The 20,285-nt window shown below is 47.1% G+C and overlaps 1 protein-coding gene across 2 annotated transcripts in view; it reads right to left on the bottom strand.

The window, feature by feature from the left end:
- The window catches only part of HEATR5A (HEAT repeat containing 5A), a 314,530-nt gene that overhangs the window by 64,350 nt on the left and 229,895 nt on the right, over positions 1–20,285 (bottom strand). For both annotated transcript variants that reach the window (XM_078659395.1, XM_078659394.1), the window contains exons 28-29: positions 16,990–17,209; positions 4,083–4,331 (exon numbers count right to left, since the gene is read on the bottom strand). In XM_078659395.1, coding sequence (XP_078515521.1) covers positions 4,083–4,331; positions 16,990–17,209 — 469 coding nt within the window. The remainder of the gene's footprint in view (positions 1–4,082; positions 4,332–16,989; positions 17,210–20,285) is intronic.

The following is a 20,285-nucleotide window of genomic DNA, read 5'->3' as shown; positions in this document are numbered from 1 at the left end:
TCTTGCCCGGGGCACAAGAGGAAAACACCACAGACACTTCCAGGTAATAACTAACTACCCAAAAACCAAGGATTCACATTGATGGGTCAGAAGACTTGAAATATCATTCTTTTATAAATGTCAAATAGTATAAGCTGGTGAATATCAGGGAAAGGGAGAGGGTCTGCTGTATATTATTAGCTGAAGTCAAGTCATTTGTTAACTGTGACGGGCTCATCTCTGCAGCCACTACAAACTTTCTGTTTGCAGCTAATATTCTGGCTTCCCAAAGCACTGGCGAGGGTCCTATGGGCTGAGGACTAGGTGTAGTTAAATGATCTCAGGTGAAAGGTTTAGCAGTTGTCCAGATCCCTTAGTCTTCCCCCTCACCCTGCTTCACCCCATTGGTGGGGTCTCCTCTCACAAGGGCAGGTACCAAAACTAGTTCCCAATGTAATAATTTCAGACTGTTTGAAAGGAACACAATGGCTATTCAGGAAGCAACTGCAAGTCAGTGTCGGAAAGTAAGCGATAACTAGCAGAATACGAGAGTCCAACAACAGCATATGAAATGAAATGAGAGGAACATCAGGGAAAGGACGAACAGAGTGATGAAAAGAAAGGAGAAGATGGAGAATGCTCTTACAATTAAAGACGTTTAACTCGAGGAAGTTTAAATCACACCCTACTGGTATCGTTAACATCCTATCTTTACAAATGAATGTTCTCAAAACAAAGTGTTGGCATTCCCAAGGATGTAATGGTACATTCGGTCAGGCATTTCAAGCTTGAGCTTTCCATGTCGTGGACACGCCAATGTGGGATCTTCGAAAAACCTCCCCTTTCACGAACTAAGAAACAAAGTGGATGAGTTTCATTATTTAATTAAAACGGCCAATCTTGCAAGGTCTTCACTGGGAACCTCCTAAAAAATGGTTTTATCCAAAAAACACTAGCTCTAAATTGAAATTATGTTAAAAAAAAGTTATACAGATGAGAAGCCTTGAATAACATCTCAAAACAGAGCGACAACATAAAAAGGCAAATTCCTACTTGTCAATTCGTAGTGCTGGGTGTGATGCAATTTTATTTATGGACAAACACGGATTTGAAAATATCCTGTGTTTATTAAACCTACAGAATGGCTGGCTTGCCAATGACTGATCATGTCTAGAACCAGTCTAGTACAAAACCGTGTTCATGTAGTATTCATTGGCTTCTTTCCAATGTTCCCACGTTAGTCTGTGCAATGTCATGTAAGGTAGTGTAAAAGGATTTGTTGAACATGGACTAATCACCCGTGAGGGTCTCTAGGTGCGAAGTATGCGAGGAAGGTTGGAGCATCGATCCCAGAGCCAGGTCTTCAGTTTCTTGCAGAATGTTGTGAGCTAGGTGGCTGTTCTGATGTCCTGGCGAGTGCGTTTCGGGTCTTTGCAGCTAGATAGGTGAATGAGCGGTCTCCAGCCCTGCTTCTGCGAATGCGGGAAATGTGTGCGAGGTTGAGGGTTGGCTGGTGGAAGTGCAAATGGCGATTGAGGAGGGTTTATTCTGTTGAAGCGCTTTTTAGCCCAGGGTGAGTATCTTGAAGTGGCAGTGTTTCTGGATGGGGATCCAGTGGAGTTTCCAAAGGTGAGGTGTGATGTGGGTGCGACGGGATAGGTTGAGAACCGGTCTGGCGACTGCGTTTGATGGTTTGGAGTTTGTGTGTGAGGTGGGTGGGTATTCCGTAGTAGAAGGGCGCTGCCATAGTCTAACTTGCTTTTGATCAAAGTCTGGATGACGGTTTTTCTAGTGACCAGGGGGAAACATTTGAAGATATTTCTGAACAGACAGAGGATGCTGAAGCAGGTGGATCAGACGGTGTTGATCTAGGGTCTCATGGAGAGTTCAGTGTCAAGGATGATGCCCAGGTTTGAAGCTGTGTCGGTAGGAGTCAGAGTGGGTCCCAATTCGGTGGGCCACCAGTTGGTGTCCCAGTGGGAGTTGTTGGTCAGAACATCAGGACTTTCTTTTTCTCCGTGTTGAGTTTCAGGCAGTTGGTGTGCATCCAGCTGGCGATGTCTGTCATGCAGCATTTGAAGTTGTTTTGGTGTTGATGGGGTCTTCTGAGAGGGACAGGCTGAGTTGGTGTCATCGACGTACAAGATGATGCTGAGTCCATGGGAGTGGGTGATCTTTGCAAGGGGAACAAGGTAAATGTTGAAGAGGGTGGGGCTGAGGGAAGACCCCTCTGGGACTCTGTAGATGATGTCTTTGGTTTAGTAGTGCATCCATTGGAAGGCTGGTACTTGGATTTGTGCATCGTGGAGTCCGGTGACGAGTGTGTGGAGGGAGACAGTGTCAAAATCAGCAGCGAGGTCGAGCAAAATTAGTGCAGAGGAGTGTCCTCAGTCCATGATGGTGCGCAAGTTGTCTGCTGCAGCAACGAGGGCCGTCTCAGTGCTTTGGGGCTGCAAAATCGTTATTGTGAGCTGTCAAAAAGTTTGTGTTGTTCAATGTAGCAGTAAAGCTGTCTCTCAATGACTTTTCCCAAGATTTTACTGGGGATGGGATGCAGAGAGCTGGGTCGATAGTTGTGGAGTCCTCCTGGGTCTGTGGATGGTTTCTTGAGGAGAAGGGTGACATCTTTGTGTTTCCAGGCATTCAGGAATGGGACTGTGGCGATGGATGTGTTGTTGGACTGTAGCACTGAGCTTAACGTGATATTGCCAAGTTTGAAGAATACAGTCTATGCAACAGTAGGCAAAGCGTTGGACTTAGGAGGGGTTACATTTACTATTCCCACTCTAGTCTGTGCAACAGTAAGGAAAGCATTGGACTTCAGAGATTAAATTTACTATTCCCACCCCAGTGTGTGCAACAGTTGGGAAAGTACTTCATGCACATAACATTTTAATAACCCTATTAATTTACAACAAATATAAAAATTTTAATAAGAACATTCTTAATTAACTCAACAAAAGTTATATATACAAACACAATTAAACAATTTACATGATTAAACAATATAATAATTATCAATTTAAAAAAATGATTACTTATTACATAACTTCCCACGTTAAACCCCCACAAACCTAGCGGCCCACATTTAAAATACAACAAAAATCAATAAGTACAACACAATTAACATAATTATCAATTAGATAATTATTAATACATTAATAATCAATTACTTAATTCACTTCCCACCCAATACCCCTACAAAACCAGCAGCCTGCACCTAACATACAACTCAAATCAATGAATTAATAAATGAATAATCATTAATTATATTGAACTAACTTCTCACCCTACATACTGACCAACCTGTTACGACACTATAAATTACTATTCGTAATTAGATTAAAAATGATAAAACAATTACTATTTTTAAAATTATTACAAATTATGCAAACAATAACAAAATGTATTTATGAACTAATACACCTAAAGAATAAAAATAGATTTTACAACTATATTATTGAAAACTATTTTAATAATATTCTTGACAATATTACGTGGAAAAAAAAGAAATGAAATCGATATTCTGGACAACGATATTTCTGCATCACAATATTTTTATATCAGTATTTCTTCCCCCCAATATTCCAGTAACACTGTTTAAAACTCAATATTTTGTCTGAATATCTTCACCAGGACATCCATGCAAGCAGACTGAGCCTTCTCTGTCTAAGCTCGCACATGCCTCTGATTTGATGGACCAGACATTCAGACAATTGTGTCTGGAAATCTGCTGCACTGAGGTGGCTCTGTAGGAAGAACAGATAGTTAATTATTCCTCTGGACATGAGATTCACTGGGACCTCTATGTATGCCTTCGGGCCGGATGACGATCTGATCGCTAAATATCATTGTATCTCTCCTCGCTCCAGGCGAGCAGTGTCAGCAGATCACACATTTCAACGCCCTGTTGATGCTCTTTAGACCTGCGCTCTAGCCTTCGATGGTTCTAATGCAATTTACTTTACTTTACACTTTCCTTCTATTTGAATGGAGAAGTTTCCTTGTCTTGAAGAGAACTCTACAGCCACCCTCCAAACAGTCTAAATTTCTATAGAGGATCCAGACGCAGGTTCCCAAAGGGCAGCCCTTCGCACACTAACCGAGGATAAGGTGGAAGCGGTCAGCATTGACTTCTTCTGGAGCCTTCACCCCTCCGCGGGAGGTCAACTCTTGTCCCATGGATGTGGGAGTGACGGGGCGGGAGAGGTTGGAGCCGCCTTCATCCTGGTCCACCGTGAGGAAGCCAGTGTTGTTCAGCCAGAGGGCTGTGGCATAAAGCAGGGGTGCCCATGCGCTGCAGTAGTGTGGCCTAGCACCGTCCCCTGTGTCAGCGGTGTAGAAGGCGCCACCTGCAGGACAAAGAAGAACAAGTGTGAGCTCCTGAAGTGTACACGCAGAGGCCAAACACTTTTTCAAAGAGCTGCTCCACCACAAAAATGCTCTGCTCAATACGCAATAAACTTCATACAAGGACAAGTGAGAGAAAGCCATCTACCTTCTGCATAAATGGTCAGAAAAGGCTACTTACCGGCTACTTTACACTTCGATCGTGGAGTTACCTGCGCTTAATACTGGCATACAGTAGTGGGATTCCGAATATGTTAAGAAGGTATGGGAAAGAAACCAATATAGGCGAAATGAAGGTCATGTACATCATGCCACCATTTGCAGAGTCTGGCAAAACTCCACATCGGCCCTTGATTTGGCATCATCCTAGGATTAACTTGCTGCGCCCTTGTGTGTGATCAGTTTAATTTTCATGCCACCTTTTATGCTCATGTGGACGATGAGGGGTATTGTATGTGTACTGAAGTTACCTTTGGTGATGCTCTTTCTGGTAGATGCTCTAACTGCAGGTTCCTCACCGCCCTCCTTGCTCTCGGGTCTGTGAAGTGGGCATCTGATAGGATGGAAGATCCCAGTTTAGATATCAGCACACTACCAGTCTGTCAATCGCTCTGCACTGAGGCTGTCCACCCACCCATCCACCCTGTGCTCAAGGATGTCATTTAGAGGTCACAGCTGCAACCCCTGGCTTGCTCTTTGAAACCCCTGGCAGCGCACATGCGAACCCCTGGCTTTAGATCAGCAGCCAGAAAAAGCTCACCAACTAATATTGGTTTTCTGAAAATAAAACGTGTAGAACAACTGGTCATTAAATTTCTTAATAAGGACTTCTGATTTTCGTCACTACCACTTCGTTGACAGAGGAGGATATATTTGTGGTTTTCCCTAAGCCAGGCCTTATTTTCAGTTTTGTTTCAGGCAAAACCGCAAGAGCAGAGAAACGACACGGGTCACAACCTTAGTTCGGCCCTCTCCTTTGAGCTTCAGGTAAATAGAACCGTATCTACCTGCTGCAACACCATCCGCATGCTAAAAAAGATTGCTCCATACTTGTCATCTGATGCTCGCAAGCAGTCTACTGTCGCCCTGGTATCTTCCAGGCTTGACTATTGCAATGCGTTGTATGGAGGCATCAACAAGAAAGCCCTCCATCGTCTTCAGATGGTTCAAAACTCTGCCCCTAGGATGGTTTTGAACCTTCCAAGTCTATCCTCTGCAACTCAGGCCAGAAAGGATCTCCATTGGCTCCCCATACATGCCAGGATTTCCTTTAAGCTTATATGTCTGGCCCACAGAGCCGTGTTCGGCTCTGGCTCCGATGGTATAAAGGCCCTGGTCAGTCCCTACTCTCCCAAGAGAACCCTTCGATCAGCCTCAAAAAATTTGCTGGTTGCCCCCAGATTCAAAAAGGCGAAATGGGGAGGAAGAGCCTTTTCCACTCTGGCCCCCAAATTGTGGAATAACCTCCCCCCGAGCTCTCCAACCAACCTTCCCTGACCACGTTCCGGAAGCTTTTGAAGACTTGGCTCTTCTCTCAGGCCTATTATTAAAAACTTTTAAACTCATGGTCACTCTTTGTCTGTTTATGTAATTTTATATATATATTTTATGTTTTAGTCTGCGCCTTGATGCCCTTTGGGCTAAGTTTGCGCATTATAAATTATACTTCATTCATTCATTCAAGCAATTGGCACCGGTCGCTTGGCCCTCATACATGGTTCTCTGATGTATTGGAAGAGAGCGCCTCTCCTTTCTACTTTGCACCCCATGGAAGCAATCCTGCTGCCCAGAACCCAGACTGCGCTACATGCCTTCGCTGGCACAATGGAGGAGTGCGGTATGAGAGGAACTGAACGAGGTTCAGGTGGCCCAATGACATGGCCTGTGAATAGGTCAGTGGCTGCAATGCCATGAGCTGTGTCTGTGCCAATGACAGCTGAACTCGGCTGCCAGCCTGAGCCAGTGACTGAAACATACAAACCACTGGATCTCGCTCAACCACTGCTGCTCTTTCCTCCTACTATGCAGAACTGGAGATTAACACACTGATGGTTTCCTTCATTTCTACATGCATTCAATGTCCCATAGCTTGGTGCGGTTTGAATGCATCTCTCTCTAATACACTTAGGGTTTGTCTCAAATGTATTCAGTGCTGAAACAAAGAGCCCTAGCAGATATATCAAAATAAAGTTATTTTAAAGAAAATGTACACAATAGGTGAAAGTATTAACATTTTTCAGAAAATTAGAGTCATGGTAGAAATTCCACTTGGCCAGAGCTAATTGTTTCTTTTGGTCAACTTGGACTTAGGTTGATTTTATAGCATGTTTCTATAAGTATATTTTTGTTACTGTGTACAAAATGGCTACTCATTCTTGCCCATTTCTTTGTACACATTTCCCTGATGCATCTTCTAGGTCTTAATGTTTCTCATGTTGGCTGCGCAGTGGAGCTCTGGGTTTACCCCTAGTGCGACCAATCCCCAGCACGAGAAAGGCCGAGACGTCGCTGAGTGCCCCATGCACCACTCCCACTACGCTCCTCCAGAGTCGGAGTCCCAAAATCCCAGACCATACAGCAGAGCGCACCCTTAGATGATCCACTAGTTTAGGGAAATAAGGAGACTCAATATGCAATGTCCGCCACCAGCAAAACGGATCAGAGGCAGTGAGAAAGCCACCCAGGCTAAAACAAAAAGATATTGGGACCAGGGAAAACTCATCCAGTAAATAACAGTTGTCAACCCCAGTGGGTCCTCTCCAGGGTGAGATCAAGCAGAAGACCCAGCATCCAATCCTCATGCAGAGGAGCTCGCCCTACTCTGCTTCAAACATCCAGCTCAGTTCAGGAGCCGTGATCACAAGGTGAGGATCCAGGCAGGATAAAGACAGTGGAGATTAGGAGCCCTCTAGAAGAACATCCTGTCTGCCATCTTGCTTAGCTACGCTCCCCCCTGACCCCCCCACATATACTCCAACCCCCCAATTCGCTCTTGTGAGTCTGCAATATGCTATAAGGTTGCCACACCCTGAACCATTTGCCTCAATGTTTCCCTTCCAAAACAAGGATATTGCAATCTTTTTCATGGAGAGGATCTTCTGTGCAAAACCACTAAATCAAAAGGAGTGAGACTTCCGAAAAAGCGTATCCTATGGTTCGGCCTTGCATTTATGATCTATGCTATGCGTTCCTTCTCCATCGTAATGTTGTAATGCTTCACATTAGATGACAGCGTAATATTCTCAATTTTCAACTGGAGTGGGTGCTCTGACGTGGTATTGCTCTAGTGGGTCTTCATTGTCTCAGTCTATAGTATTAAGTATTCCCTCAATGCACCCTCAGAACTCGGGAAAAGGTTCAGATGGTAATATTAATAGTCTTCTTCACATGTGTCTGTCAGAAGTTGTGGCATTGATGAAAAATATGGAATTGGGCCCTGTGGCATTTGGTTAATTAAATACTGTATGTCTGGTTCAGTGGGTTTAGGGGTGCATAAATGTCGCAAATTTAGTGAAATTGTGCTCTCGAACGTAATATTACCTTTAGTACCAGTCTTGATTGAAGATAGTAGCCTAATACAGGACAGGCATGGCTGGCCGTGTTTGCAGACAAACAAATCATTCAGAGATTTGCCACAATATGGCAAATATGAATACAAGTTAGTCCTTGTCTTGAGTCCTGACTAATAACTATGTTCATGTGTTAGCGTGGAGATATCCTTCATTATATTCTCAGGCTCTTTGGGGTTAAGACTCTGTTGGTTCCAACGTGGCTCTTCAGTTACGACCAAAGTGGATCTTTTGTTCGTATCAAAAATATCTTTCAGGTCTGAACCTCCTCGTGTTTCCAAGTAGGCTTCCAAATATCCTCGGGAGGCCCGAGTCAAGCCTTGGAGTGAGCACGGTTGCTCCCTTTAACGTCCAGCTTGTGTTCGGATTGCCCCTCATTTGATGGTGCAGGTTTTGTGTGACCCAAGGTGCAGTAAAAGTACTTCAATGATACACTTTACTGGTCAGACCCCATAACATCTTAAAATTGTGTTTGTTCTCCAGGTTCATAAACTTGAAGGACTGTAGGGTTCCTTGTTGGTATCAATGTCCGTTTACAAAGTGAAGCAAAGATGTAAGGCTCTCATTCCACAAGAGCGTTATAAACCCACCTTGAAGCCACAACTTTTATTGCCAGCCCATTAACACTTTAAATTCTTACATGCTGAACAGCTATTCTCTGTTGTGATCTTGAGGAGAGCTTATGATGATTACAACGCATTATAAACCCAATGTTGATCCAAACGTATCAAATTGGTATGACAAAGCACAGAAGCATTAAAGCGTATTATCCATCCTGAGTCATTCTCATATGAAGGGGAGTATGCTGGATTCTTTGATTGTGAACTCGATTGGATTTTGATTTTTGTGTCTCACAAGCGATGGAAGTCATCAATGTTGTTTAGTACAGCCCGTTCTCGTTGCAGCGCACAAAATCCGTTTTTGGAAGACCAACTCTCCCAACTTTAGCACCGAACCCATTTGGTGGAAAAATAATCATGTAATGTAGAGTCTGTGTGCTGATGCATTATAGGGTTTTTTTTGTGAAACACAACTAAAATCTAGAAGTAGACTATTTGTAAAATTCCTAACCAAACACCAGATTGCAGTATAAAGCACAGCAGGTTATGAACAATACATTCTGCAAACAGATCTTTCTCTTCAACAGCATTGAAAGCATGAAAAAACACAATAGCTGAGCGCTTGTGATCTCCATAGTCGTCCTAACAAGGTTTTTCAATAGAAATCTTAGGGGCACTGTGTGACGAAAGAGTCTTTCAACCCGAGTAAGTGGTCTACACAAGTGTGTAACGTAAAAGATGCAAATGATTTATATAGAAAAGATATATTGGGCTTAACACTATTTTCCATCTATAGAGAAGAATAAAACGTTATCCATTTACAAAGTCTGCGACTGATTTATTGTGAAGTAGTAGTGATAAGTACAATACATGTAAACTTCCAGTGGAGACATTTAGAGGTGGATCTGAAGCATTAGATGGTTAGTTTACTGGAGGAAAGTGTGTGTAAACTTTCTAGAAACTCAACAACTGGGTATTTAAATAAAGTTCCAAACACATTGTTCTAGCCTATGCAGTTAACACTGACAATAGACAGATATATGATAAACAAGACCATATTACCAGCCGTGATCCTGTGAACAAATGTGCGTTGGGTGTGTAGTCGCTTGTTGTGGGTCTTAATGCACCGGCCTGTGTTTTTTCCTCAACAGATCTTGGTCTGTGTCAGGAGTCGGCCTCGGCTCAGTACAGAATCCTAGACTGCGGACGGACTCACTGTTATGTTTGCTTCCTGGTTATGGGTAGGCTTCTGGGACATTATGGATAGACCTCACCGTACAATGTGTTGTGCGCTGTTGTGGTTCTGCGCTTCCTACCTCTGCACACCATTTCTAGTTTTCCCTGGATTCCTGCCGCAGGAACACAAACCATCGTTCGTGCCTGCATCGGTGTTCAGGGATTGATGGGGCTTTTAGTGTATCTGCTCATCAGGAACCCTGACCGATCGCCAGACTTATTTTGATGAGCATGACAAGTATATTTGGAAATGGTTGAATAAAGTTCTCTGACCAATGAGTCGGGAAGATCTTGCGTGGCCTGGAACCTGTCACAACACCCCTTTGTGAAACACAAGGAAGAAAACAAGTTACTTACCTGTAACTTTGGTTCCCCAGTATTGGTAACTTTCATAGATTCCCATGCTTTGTATCATTCCCCGTCGTCGGAATGGGAGCCTCGGTAGTATAAAAACCATAGAAACAAAAGAGAAAGCTAGGCCTCATCTCATTTTGTATTCTATCCACCTCCTTTTGTAAAAAGAGACCAAACTTTTGCCAGGACCAATCAGAGCAGCCTCACCCTCTAGAACCTTCCTGAGAGAGCTCAGAGCCTCAGATTTTCGTAGCCGTTGTGCAAACCGCCACTAACTCTGTAAAAAGACTGAGCTTTCCCAGGGGAGGCGGGCGGGCGCATGGGAATCTATGAAAGTTACCAATACTGGGGAACCAAAGTTACAGGTAAGTAACTTGTTTTCTTGCCCCAGTATTGGAACTTTCATAGATTCCCATGCTTTGTATCAGAATAGCTAGCAGTACAGCACCATGAACACATTTTGTAAATACATGGCATCACATAACCATAGAAAAATACATAAAGTACAGTAAAAACAAACAAAATGTGCTCACCAGGATGGAGGGATCGTAGGGAAAGCTCACCTCTCAATGAAACAGATTCCGCAGGGCTGCCTGACCAACAGCCGCATCATCTCGTCCATCAGATTCCAGGCAGTAGTGTTTCGTGAAGGTATGAATACTGCTCCACGTTGCTGCCCTGCAGATGTCCTTAATGGCAACTCCCGAAAAGAGAGCCACAGATGAAGCCACCGACCTCGTGGAATGTGCACGGACTCTGCCGTCCAGCGGCTTGCCCGCTTCCTGATGACAGAATTGAATCGCACTGGAGATCCAGCGGGAAATGCCAGTCTTTGTCAAAGGCAACCCCTTACGAGGTGCACTGTAGGACACAAACAACTGAGTAGACTTCCGAAAGGGACGTGTGCGCTCCAAGTAAAACTTTAAGCACCGTTGAATGTCCAAAGAATGGAGCGTACGCTCCGCAGGTGTAGAAGGATGTGGAAAGAAGGTTTTCAGAATCACCGGTTCATTCAAGTGGAACTCAGATGGCACTTTCGGGATGAATTTGGGATTAGTCCGAAGAACCAGACCTTGTTTTGTAAATTGCAGGAATGGATGCACTATGGAGAGTGCCTGAAGCTCACTCACTCGTCTAGCTGATGTTAGAGCTAAGAGGAGTGCTAGTTTCCAGGAGAGGAACTTTAAGTCTGCCTTGTGAACCGGCTCGAACGGAGCTTTCATGAGTTGAGCCAAGACAAGGTTGAGCTGCCACACTGGTGGAGGAGGACGAACTGGCGGATACATCCGGAATAGGCCCTTCAAGAATTGTTTAACCACCCTAGAGGACCATAAGGAAGGACCTGCCGAACTGCGTCGAAACCTTGATATGGCCGCTAGATGCAGCTTTACTGATGAATGTGCCAAACCAGACTTAGCCAGAGATAGCAAATACGGCAACAACTGATGAGGTTGGGAAGTGTAAGGATGGAGACCTTCCCGTTGACACCACAAGCAGAATCTCTTCCATTTTGCCGTGTACGTCTTGTTGGTACTTGGTGCTCTGGCTTGAGCCAAGACCTCTCTGCATTCTTGAGACAAAGCTAGATGACTGAATTCTCTGTGTTCAGGAGCCACGCCGTCAAATGGAGGGATCTCGGATCCGGGTGGAAAACCTGTCCCTGACTCCTGGACAAGAGGGACGGAATGGGCTTCAACTGAATTGGAGGAGCTTGGGAGAGCCGCAGTAGTTCCGTGTACCAGAATTGTCTTGGCCACGCTGGAGCAATTAGAATCATCCTGCAGGGTTCCGCCTTCATTTTCTTGAGAACTCGAGGAATGAGGGGAATGGGAGGAAAAGCGTAAAAGAACGCGCTGTACCAGGCCATCGAAAGAGCGTTCCCTAGGGACCCCCGATGGTGAACCTTGCTTGCGTAGAACCGGCATTTGGCGTTCTCCGGCAAAGCAAAGAGGTCGATGGTCGGCGTCCCCCAAACTGAGAACACTCCGTCGAGAATGGATTGATTCAACTCCCACTCGTGAGTCACTTCCGTCTGGCGACTCAAGGCGTCCGCCTTGACATTGAGAGTTCCCGCCAAGTGCTCGGCTCTCAGAGTGATGTTGTTGTGAATCGCGAAATCCCAAATCCGTTGAGCTTCTGCGGACAGAGTCTGCGATTTGGTGCCTCCTTGTTTGTTTACATAGTGCATGGCCGTCGTATTGTCCGTCCGGACCAGCACTGAGCGATTGCCCACTCTGGGTAGAAAAGCTTGCAAGGCCAACCGAATGGCTGTCAGCTCCAGGAAATTGATATGGCACTGCCGCTGTCCTGGACTCCAATGGCCACTGACTTGAAGCTCTCGGAGCACTGCACCCCAGCCTTCCAACGAGGCGTCCGTGGTCATCACCATGGGTGAAGGAGAAATCCTGAACGTTAGGCCTTGGGTGAGATTGCTTTTCTGAAGCCACCATTCGCTCGCTGTTCTCATTGCTGATGTTACGACAACCCTGTCGTTGAACGACCCCTCTGCCTGGCGCCATTGCTTGTCCAGCTCCTCCTGTAGAGGACGCATCCTTAGCCTGCAATGCGGTACTAATGGTATGCAGGAGGACATCGATCCGAGAAGGGATTTGTATTGGCGGACCGATAGGACCTTGCTGCGGCAGAGTAGTTGAGCCGAAACCATCAATTTTTGTTGTCGCTCTTCTGAGGGACGAGCCGTACAATGCGTGGTGTCCAGCACGGACCCCAGGAATCTGGCAGTCTTGGAAGGCAGGAGGACTGACTTGTGTTCGTTCAACTGAAGGCCCAGGCAGCGGAACAAATGGAGGCAAGTAGACACGGCTTGCGAAGCGTCCTGGAAAGATGGCGCCTTGACGAGCCAGTCGTCCAAGTAAGGGAAAACTTCGAGAGATTGTCGTCGAAGGAAAGCTGCCACCGGTGCCAATACCTTGGTGAACACTCTCGGTGCCGACCGAAGGCCGAATGGAAGCACTTTGAACTGGAAATGGCTCTTTCCCACTGTAAAGCGAAGGTATTGTCTGTGAGCTGGGTGTATTGGAATATGGAAATATGCGTCTTCTAAATCCAGCGACGCCAAGTAGTCGCCTGGATTTAAGAGAGGAAGAATTTCCTGGAGAGTGACCATCCTGAAGGAGAGCTTTACGAGATAGGTATTGAGCTCCGGAAGATCGAGGATGGGACGCCAAGTGTCTTTCGTCTTCCGCACTAGGAAGAATCTTGAATAGAACCCCCGGCCCCTCTGAGAGAGCGGGACCGGTTCTATTGCTCCTTTGAGGAACAACTGGTGGGCTTCTAGATGTAGTAATCCTAGATGTCCTGAGCGGATGGCGCCCGGAGCTCGTGTTGGAGGAAAGTTGTGAAACTCCAACGTATGGCCACTCTTCACGATGTTGAGGACCCATTGGTCCGATGTTATGGACATCCAACTGTCCAGACAAAGGGATATCCTGCCCCCCACTGATGTGATCGGGAGGGGAGGAACAGCAGGTAGAGCCGGGAGGCCGCTATTGTCGTTTGGTGTTGTCCCGGCCTTGTCGCTGTTGACGGCCTCGCGGAGGGTTGCGAGAGAAAGATGCTGATTGCCCTTGTCGCTGATTCGAGTAATGGGGTTTATATGACTGGGAAGACTGCGAGGAATAACGTTGTTGGTTTCCTCTGTAAGACGTAAATCCTCTACCTCGTGCGCCCCTAAAGGGGACCTTGCGATAGGTGAGAGAGCCCAAGGACTTTGCTGTGTCTGTGTCCTTCTTGATATTCTGTAGGGTATCATCCACATGCTTCCCGAACAGCATCTCCCCATCAAAAGGGAGGTCTAGGACTCTGTTCTGGACCTCCTGACGAAACCAGGTGGCCTTCAGCCAACCCCGACGCCGTAATACAGCGGAGCCGGCCAAGGCCCGGAAGGCTGTGGAAGCAATGTCCATTGCACAGTCAATCACTTCTGCAGACGATTTCTCTCCTTCCGCCAGCACCTTCTTGGCGTCCTCCTTAGTGGGCTCAGGTAATAGTTCCACGAAGGGTTCCATGTCGCACCACATCTGGCGGTCGTAACGGCCTAAGATGGCAAGGGCATTCGCCGCTCGAACCAGTAAGCTGGCCATAGAGGAAAACCGTTTTCCAACATTATCCAGACGTCTGCCGTCTTTGTCCGGAGGAGTGGTCAACGGTGTGGACGGATTCTTTGACTTGCTTTGTGCCGCCTGAGAAATCACCGAGTCAGGCTTCGGTTGACCAATAAGGCAAGCTGGACTGCTTTCCGGAGCTTTATATTTCTTCTCCAGTCTGGGGAGCACTGGAATCACCGTGGCCGGACTCTGCATGATCTTCATGCCCTCCTCCCATACATGCTCAATAATGGGAATAGATTTTACAGAGCGTTGGTGTTGTTCCTTAAAGTCATAAAGGAAACATTCCGATTCCTCTCTTGAAATAGGTAGGCCAAACCTCTTAGCAGCCCGTTCCATCAGATGATGAAAACCCCCTATATCCACCGGAGGGGAGATGGAAGTGTCTCGACCAGCAGCATTTGGGTCTTGCGGGTCATTGTCCCCCTGATCCGGGTCAGGGTCCTGTAAAGGATCCATCAAGGGATCCACTGGGACAACCTCCTCATCCGAAGAGGTATCCTGATGGACATCGGGAAGTGGTACGGGATCTGGTGTGGGAACCCGGGCCAAAGGTGTCACTGGCGGTGGTGTGGAGGGTACCACCGGAACACTAGTAGCCGGCTGCACTTGCGGCTGTGGTGGAAGTGGAAAAAACGTAGTCTGTCCAGAAGGGTCTGACGGAAACCTTTTACGATAATCCTGAAGCATGTCCTGAAGATCCGAAATGAGAGAGGAGGGCATGGCTACCATGCCTTGTCCCAAACTCGGCGGATGTCGCTCTTCCACAACATAAGGATGTAGTTGTTGGCCACCTGCCTGGTCGAAATACTCCTCCGTGTCCGTCTCCTGCAACTTTACGTTCAAGTCCGAGGGACTATAGGCAGGTCCATAATTGTCCTGAAACTCATCCTCGTCAGACTCATCATCTAACAGCATTGTCGGTAGATGGGAAGAGACTCGTCGCGGAGACGTCATCTCCGGCGTGATTTTCATTCTCCGCACTGGAAAATGCACTTTTTGGACCGTCGACGGTCTCGTCGACGACGCCGTCGTCGTCGGAGCATCAGTCAATGTAACCGTCGACGGCACCACAGCCTTCGTCGACACAATCTTCGTCGTCGATGGGACCACCGTCGACGGTCTCGTCGACGAACTCGTCGACGAACTCGTCGTCATTATCATCGTCGTCGACGTGGAAGCCGTCGTCGTCGACGTCGTCGACGTAGTCTTCGTCGTCGTTGCGGCCGTCGACAGCGGCCTGCTAGTCGTCGTCGACGTGGAAGCCATCATCGTCGACGAGCTCGGAACCTTGAACGTCGACGAAGTCGCCGTCGTGGACACCGCTACCGTCGACGAGCCCGTCGACGGAGCCACAGAAACAGCGGGAACTTTAGCCAAAGTCACAGTCGTCGACATACCTGGTGTTTTCGTCGTCGACGGACGCTGTTTTTTCTCCGGCCCAGATCCTGAAGTGCCAGTAGAGTGTTTATCACTGGGCTTGATCTTTTTGGACGGAGGAGAAAGGATCACAACCTCCTTTTTGTCCTTTAAGGCTGGCACCACTGCTGTAGCCTGTCCCTGCCTCTCCTTTACACTTTCATGAGGAGATTGAAGGGGACCAGCCCTCTCAGACCTGTCAGAGATCTTGTGAGGGGCTTGAAGAGGGAGCTCAGATGTCGAAGAACCAGGGGGAGACCTACCCCTCTTCTTTGATCTTTGCGAGGAAGCAGCAGACACGGAATCCTCCTCATCCGAAGAGAGCACCTCCTTGCGTGTCTTCATCTTCTGAAGCCAGGTAAGAAGCCGGCCTTCTCTGTCCCGAAGAGTCTTGTTCGAGAAAGTCCTGCAGATCTTGCAGTCTGTGGCCCTGTGGTCAGGATATAAGCAATAAATGCAATTATCATGCTTATCCTCCACAAAAAGACGTTTTTTGCCACAAGAGGCACAGGACCTGAATAAGGCCTTCTTCTCCTTGTCAGACATGACGATTTGAAGCAGAAACTTGAAGAAATAAGTAGAAAAACAGTGAAAACTGAGCAGAGCTCAGTGGAGACTCCCTAGCACAACATGCGGTAGAAAAATCTGAGGCTCTGAGCTCTCTCAGGAAGGTTCTAGAGGGTGAGGCTGCTCTGATTGGTCCTGGCAAAAGTTTGGTCTCTTTTTACAAAAGGAGGTGGATAGAATACAAAATGAGATGAGGCCTAGGCTTCTCTTTTGTTTCTATGGTTTTTATACTACCGAGGCTCCCATTCCGACGACGGGGAATGATACAAAGCATGGGAATCTATGAAAGTTCCAATACTGGGGCAAGGGGAAAGCCTCATTGTACGTGAAGGATCTCATGATGTGCCCCCAATGAGTGTTTATACTGCACCCCCATCATGTTTCATCCAGGTTAAGCTCATTTGGAAAGGTTGAGATGAAATCCTCCCCCTGTAACTTGCCTGCATCCTCCTCTGCTTTAAGAGAAGTTCTCATAATGTTCTGCAAACTGAACACTACGCATTGCGTTTGGGAAAGGTCGGGAGGTCAAGCGGCATCGCCTTAGTGTCCAATGGTTTTGCTGATGAGCATCTTTCAATGCCAGGAAAGGTTTAGCAACTAAAATCAAATGCGTGTTATGGAACATCAAAGGCAATAAAGCTCAAATCTCCAGGCAGTACTGGATTCCTCAGGTAAACCCTTTCTCAACTCTCAGAATCAGACCTGCGATCATATATACTCAAAGTGTTAACCAATTATAAAAATAAATGGATGATCATTGGGTTCAACCTAGAGTTGGGGAGTCTGCTATGGCAGCAAAGTAATGGTAGAGTGAGGGGTGGTGATTACCTTCAGCAGGCAGCCGATGGGCATACTCCAGCGGCAGCGTGAGCAGGGCGTAATCCTGGAGCGCAGCCAGCCACAGACTGCTGAGAACCGGAAGCTCGGCTTGCACTAGACTCAACAGCCCATCTGTAACAGAAGTAAGTTGCTCTTGGCCCTCGGAGGTCTCACAAGACTTCTGTTTGCAGCTCTGCTTCTTCTGTCTTTCCACAGTAACTATGTAAACCTGAAAGGACAGAAACTGAACAGGTCAAGTGCCATCCTTGCTCCAATCCCTGCATTCTATATACACACCACATCTACTGGAATAAAGTACCTAGGAGTTCGCACAACCCTTCGGCAATCATTAACCCCAGCGACTGCACCAGACCCTTCATCCCAAGTGTGTATAAGATTCCACAGACCCTTTGGCCTAGGAAGGCAAGCGCTGCAAACTACCCTTCAGCCCAGATGCGTGTGAACATTTCGAAATTCTTTGGCACAATGGCATGCAAGTGCTTCACATCAAAACAAACATGTTACTTACCCTCTGTAGCATTCTTTCTCATGGATACTAACTTCAGATTCCTTACCTTTGGAATAGTTCCAGGCGCCAGACTCTGCCACTGGCTCCCGGCTCCCAGAAGAGAGGGCGAAGCAGCACTGAGGTGTCACCCCTACACTGATGCTAGTTTTGTCTTGCACTTTTATGCATCCTCAGAGACAGCTCAATCATGACAGACTAGAGGTGACAGTCTGCCAAAATTAACATGGCTGCCTTACGTATGTCAGCTAGACAGATATTACCAATGAAGGACATGCTTGTTCCTTTCTCGCATGCAGAGTGCATCCTGCGGGTAACAATGAGGACTTTTTTAGCTTTATGGTAGCCGGTTTAGATGCATTTGTCTAGCAATACCGGCTTTGGAAATAATAAGAACTTTGTGAGGTTTTGCAAAGGCTACAAACAGCGAAAAGGCTTAGTAATACATGAGAGCGTATTTAACATCTAAGGTATAATGGGTTCTCCCCACTACCGATTCTGTTTGAGGGAAAAAGACTGGGTGCTCTATGGTATGGTTGAGGTGGAAAGGGGACACCACTCTGGGGAGGAATTCTGGGTTAATTCAGAGGACAACCATGTCCCTATGGACCTGAGTGAAGGTTTCTTGGAGTGTGAGCATCTGCAAATCACTACTGCATCTGAGGGATGTTATGGTTACGAGGAGAGCTCCTTTCCACAAGAGGAACTGCAAGAGGCAAGAATACAAGGGTGGTTAGGACCATGTTGAGGTTCCATTCATCTACTTGAGGCCCTCCATAAAGGCTTTAATTACTGGCATGCGAAAAAGAGGAGTGTTCCATGGTGTGCATATATGTGGCCATGGCAGCTAGATGTAGGTGTACAGAAGTGTAGGCGAGGACTGACTTTTGTAAATGGAGAAGATAACAAATTGTGTCCTGGACACTAGATTTAAGAGGATTCGGGTGACCGGAGATTCAATGGCGAATGAACCACTTCCATTTTGGAGCATAGCAGGCCTGAGTGGTATCCCTGCGCGGTTTGCAGAATATCCGTGCATTCCTGTGGGAGATGCACTTACCAGACATCTAAGACCTCAGGTGCCACATTGCAAGACTGATAGCCTGGGGTCTGGGTGCCTGATCTGCCCGTTTTGAGGACCTTCTCATTGGGACTGATGGACATCTTGGGGAGTGTCAAGTACCACATGGGGGCCAACAGATACGTATTCGAGATGCAAACTGCATCTTCTGTACCACATATGACAGGAGTGGGAGAGGCAGACACGCATGGGCATAGATGCCTGAGCAGTTCAGTCACATTGCATTGCCCATGGACTGAGGGTATGGGTACCTGAAGATGAAGTTTGTGCATTTTGCATTTTCTGGAACGGCAAAGAGGTTTTAACTGTGGGGTGCCCCGACCTTGGAAGTACAGGAGTGGCACTTGCGGGTTGGGTTCCCACTAGTGGGCTTTTGATTCATCCTATGGAGCAGGTATCCTGGGTCACTGTCCACTCCCGAAAGTACTCCGCCAGAAGGTGCGAGTGGTGGCAGATAGCACCGAGCTGGCTTTCCTGCGCTAGTGCTGAGAGTGGGTTAGTTTGCATTCCTCCCGCTTCTGAAACTAATCCAAGGACTACCTTGCCCCAAATGACTTGACGGAAGGCCTTGAGAGTGAGGCATATGGCTGGTAGTTGATGGGCTGTCCCTGGTGGTGGTAGTGGTAGTAGTGGTGGGGAGGTTTGGGTGCCATACACAATGTGTTTTCATATGCTCGAAGTGTGCCCCCCAGCCAGCAAGAGGCATCCGTAGTAATGGTGACTTGAGAAAGAGTCCGAGAAAGTCCCGGTCCGCAACAGGCTGCTACTGTTCCACCACTGCAGAGAACAATCAGCGCGGGCGTTTACCCACGGTAGATATTCCCATTGACCCTCCACTTGAGACCATGGAGATCAATGAGCAGAGTGGCATTCCAGCAACAGGGGCACGTGGGGCAGAGCGTGGGATACAGAGGCGAGCGTGGGATACTGTGGCGATGCAGGAGCCCATCATCCCTAGGAGGTGCATGAAAGTTCTGACTGGCTTGAAGAATAGGCAGAAAAAGCGGTAGGAGCTGCTGGAATGCCCACACCCTTTGGTGACTGGAGTAGGCTTTGCCAATGACTGCACTGAGTATGGACCGCGGGAAGAGCTGCATCTGCAGGGCTTGTAGGTGAGACTTGGTGGCATTTATAGTGAACCCCAGGCCGTGAATAAGGGGGATCGCAGCTTGTTTGTGGACCTGGCACTTTTGCTTACCTGCACGCTTGATTAGCCAATCGTTAAGGTAGAGGAAAACTTGGGTGGCCCCTTCCTTAGATGAACGGCTACCACTGCTAGGCATTTTGATGAGAGTTAGGTATCTAATGAGGGCTGTTACGCCGAAACCGGTCCTAGGGTGCTTGTTTCCGGTCCAGGTAAGATCTGGTTGGCAGTTCGGTCTGGACTGTTCCCAGGAGGATCAGGGTCAGACTGATCTGCATATAGCTGGGTCCAAACTGGAGTGGCGTACTGAGCAAGAGAAAGAGGGATTTAACCCAGATCTCTTGACTGGGATGAATGGTTGATTCATTCAGCATTCTGTCCATCATTTGCTGCTGCAGCATTTTGTAAAGGCCTTTAAGCGGTGGTAATCCCACGCGAAACACCCTGAATTGGTAATGATGATCACTTAGCACAAAATGGAAGTAGCACCAGTAGGCGGAATGGATGGGGATTTGATAGTAAGAGTCCTTCAGGTCTAGTGATGTCATGTTGTC

Source organism: Lissotriton helveticus, chromosome 9, assembly GCF_964261635.1.
Source record: "Lissotriton helveticus chromosome 9, aLisHel1.1, whole genome shotgun sequence".
Classification (NCBI taxonomy): domain Eukaryota; kingdom Metazoa; phylum Chordata; class Amphibia; order Caudata; family Salamandridae; genus Lissotriton; species Lissotriton helveticus.
Note: the sequence above shows the minus strand (reverse complement) of the source record. Positions and strands in the feature narration are given on the sequence as shown.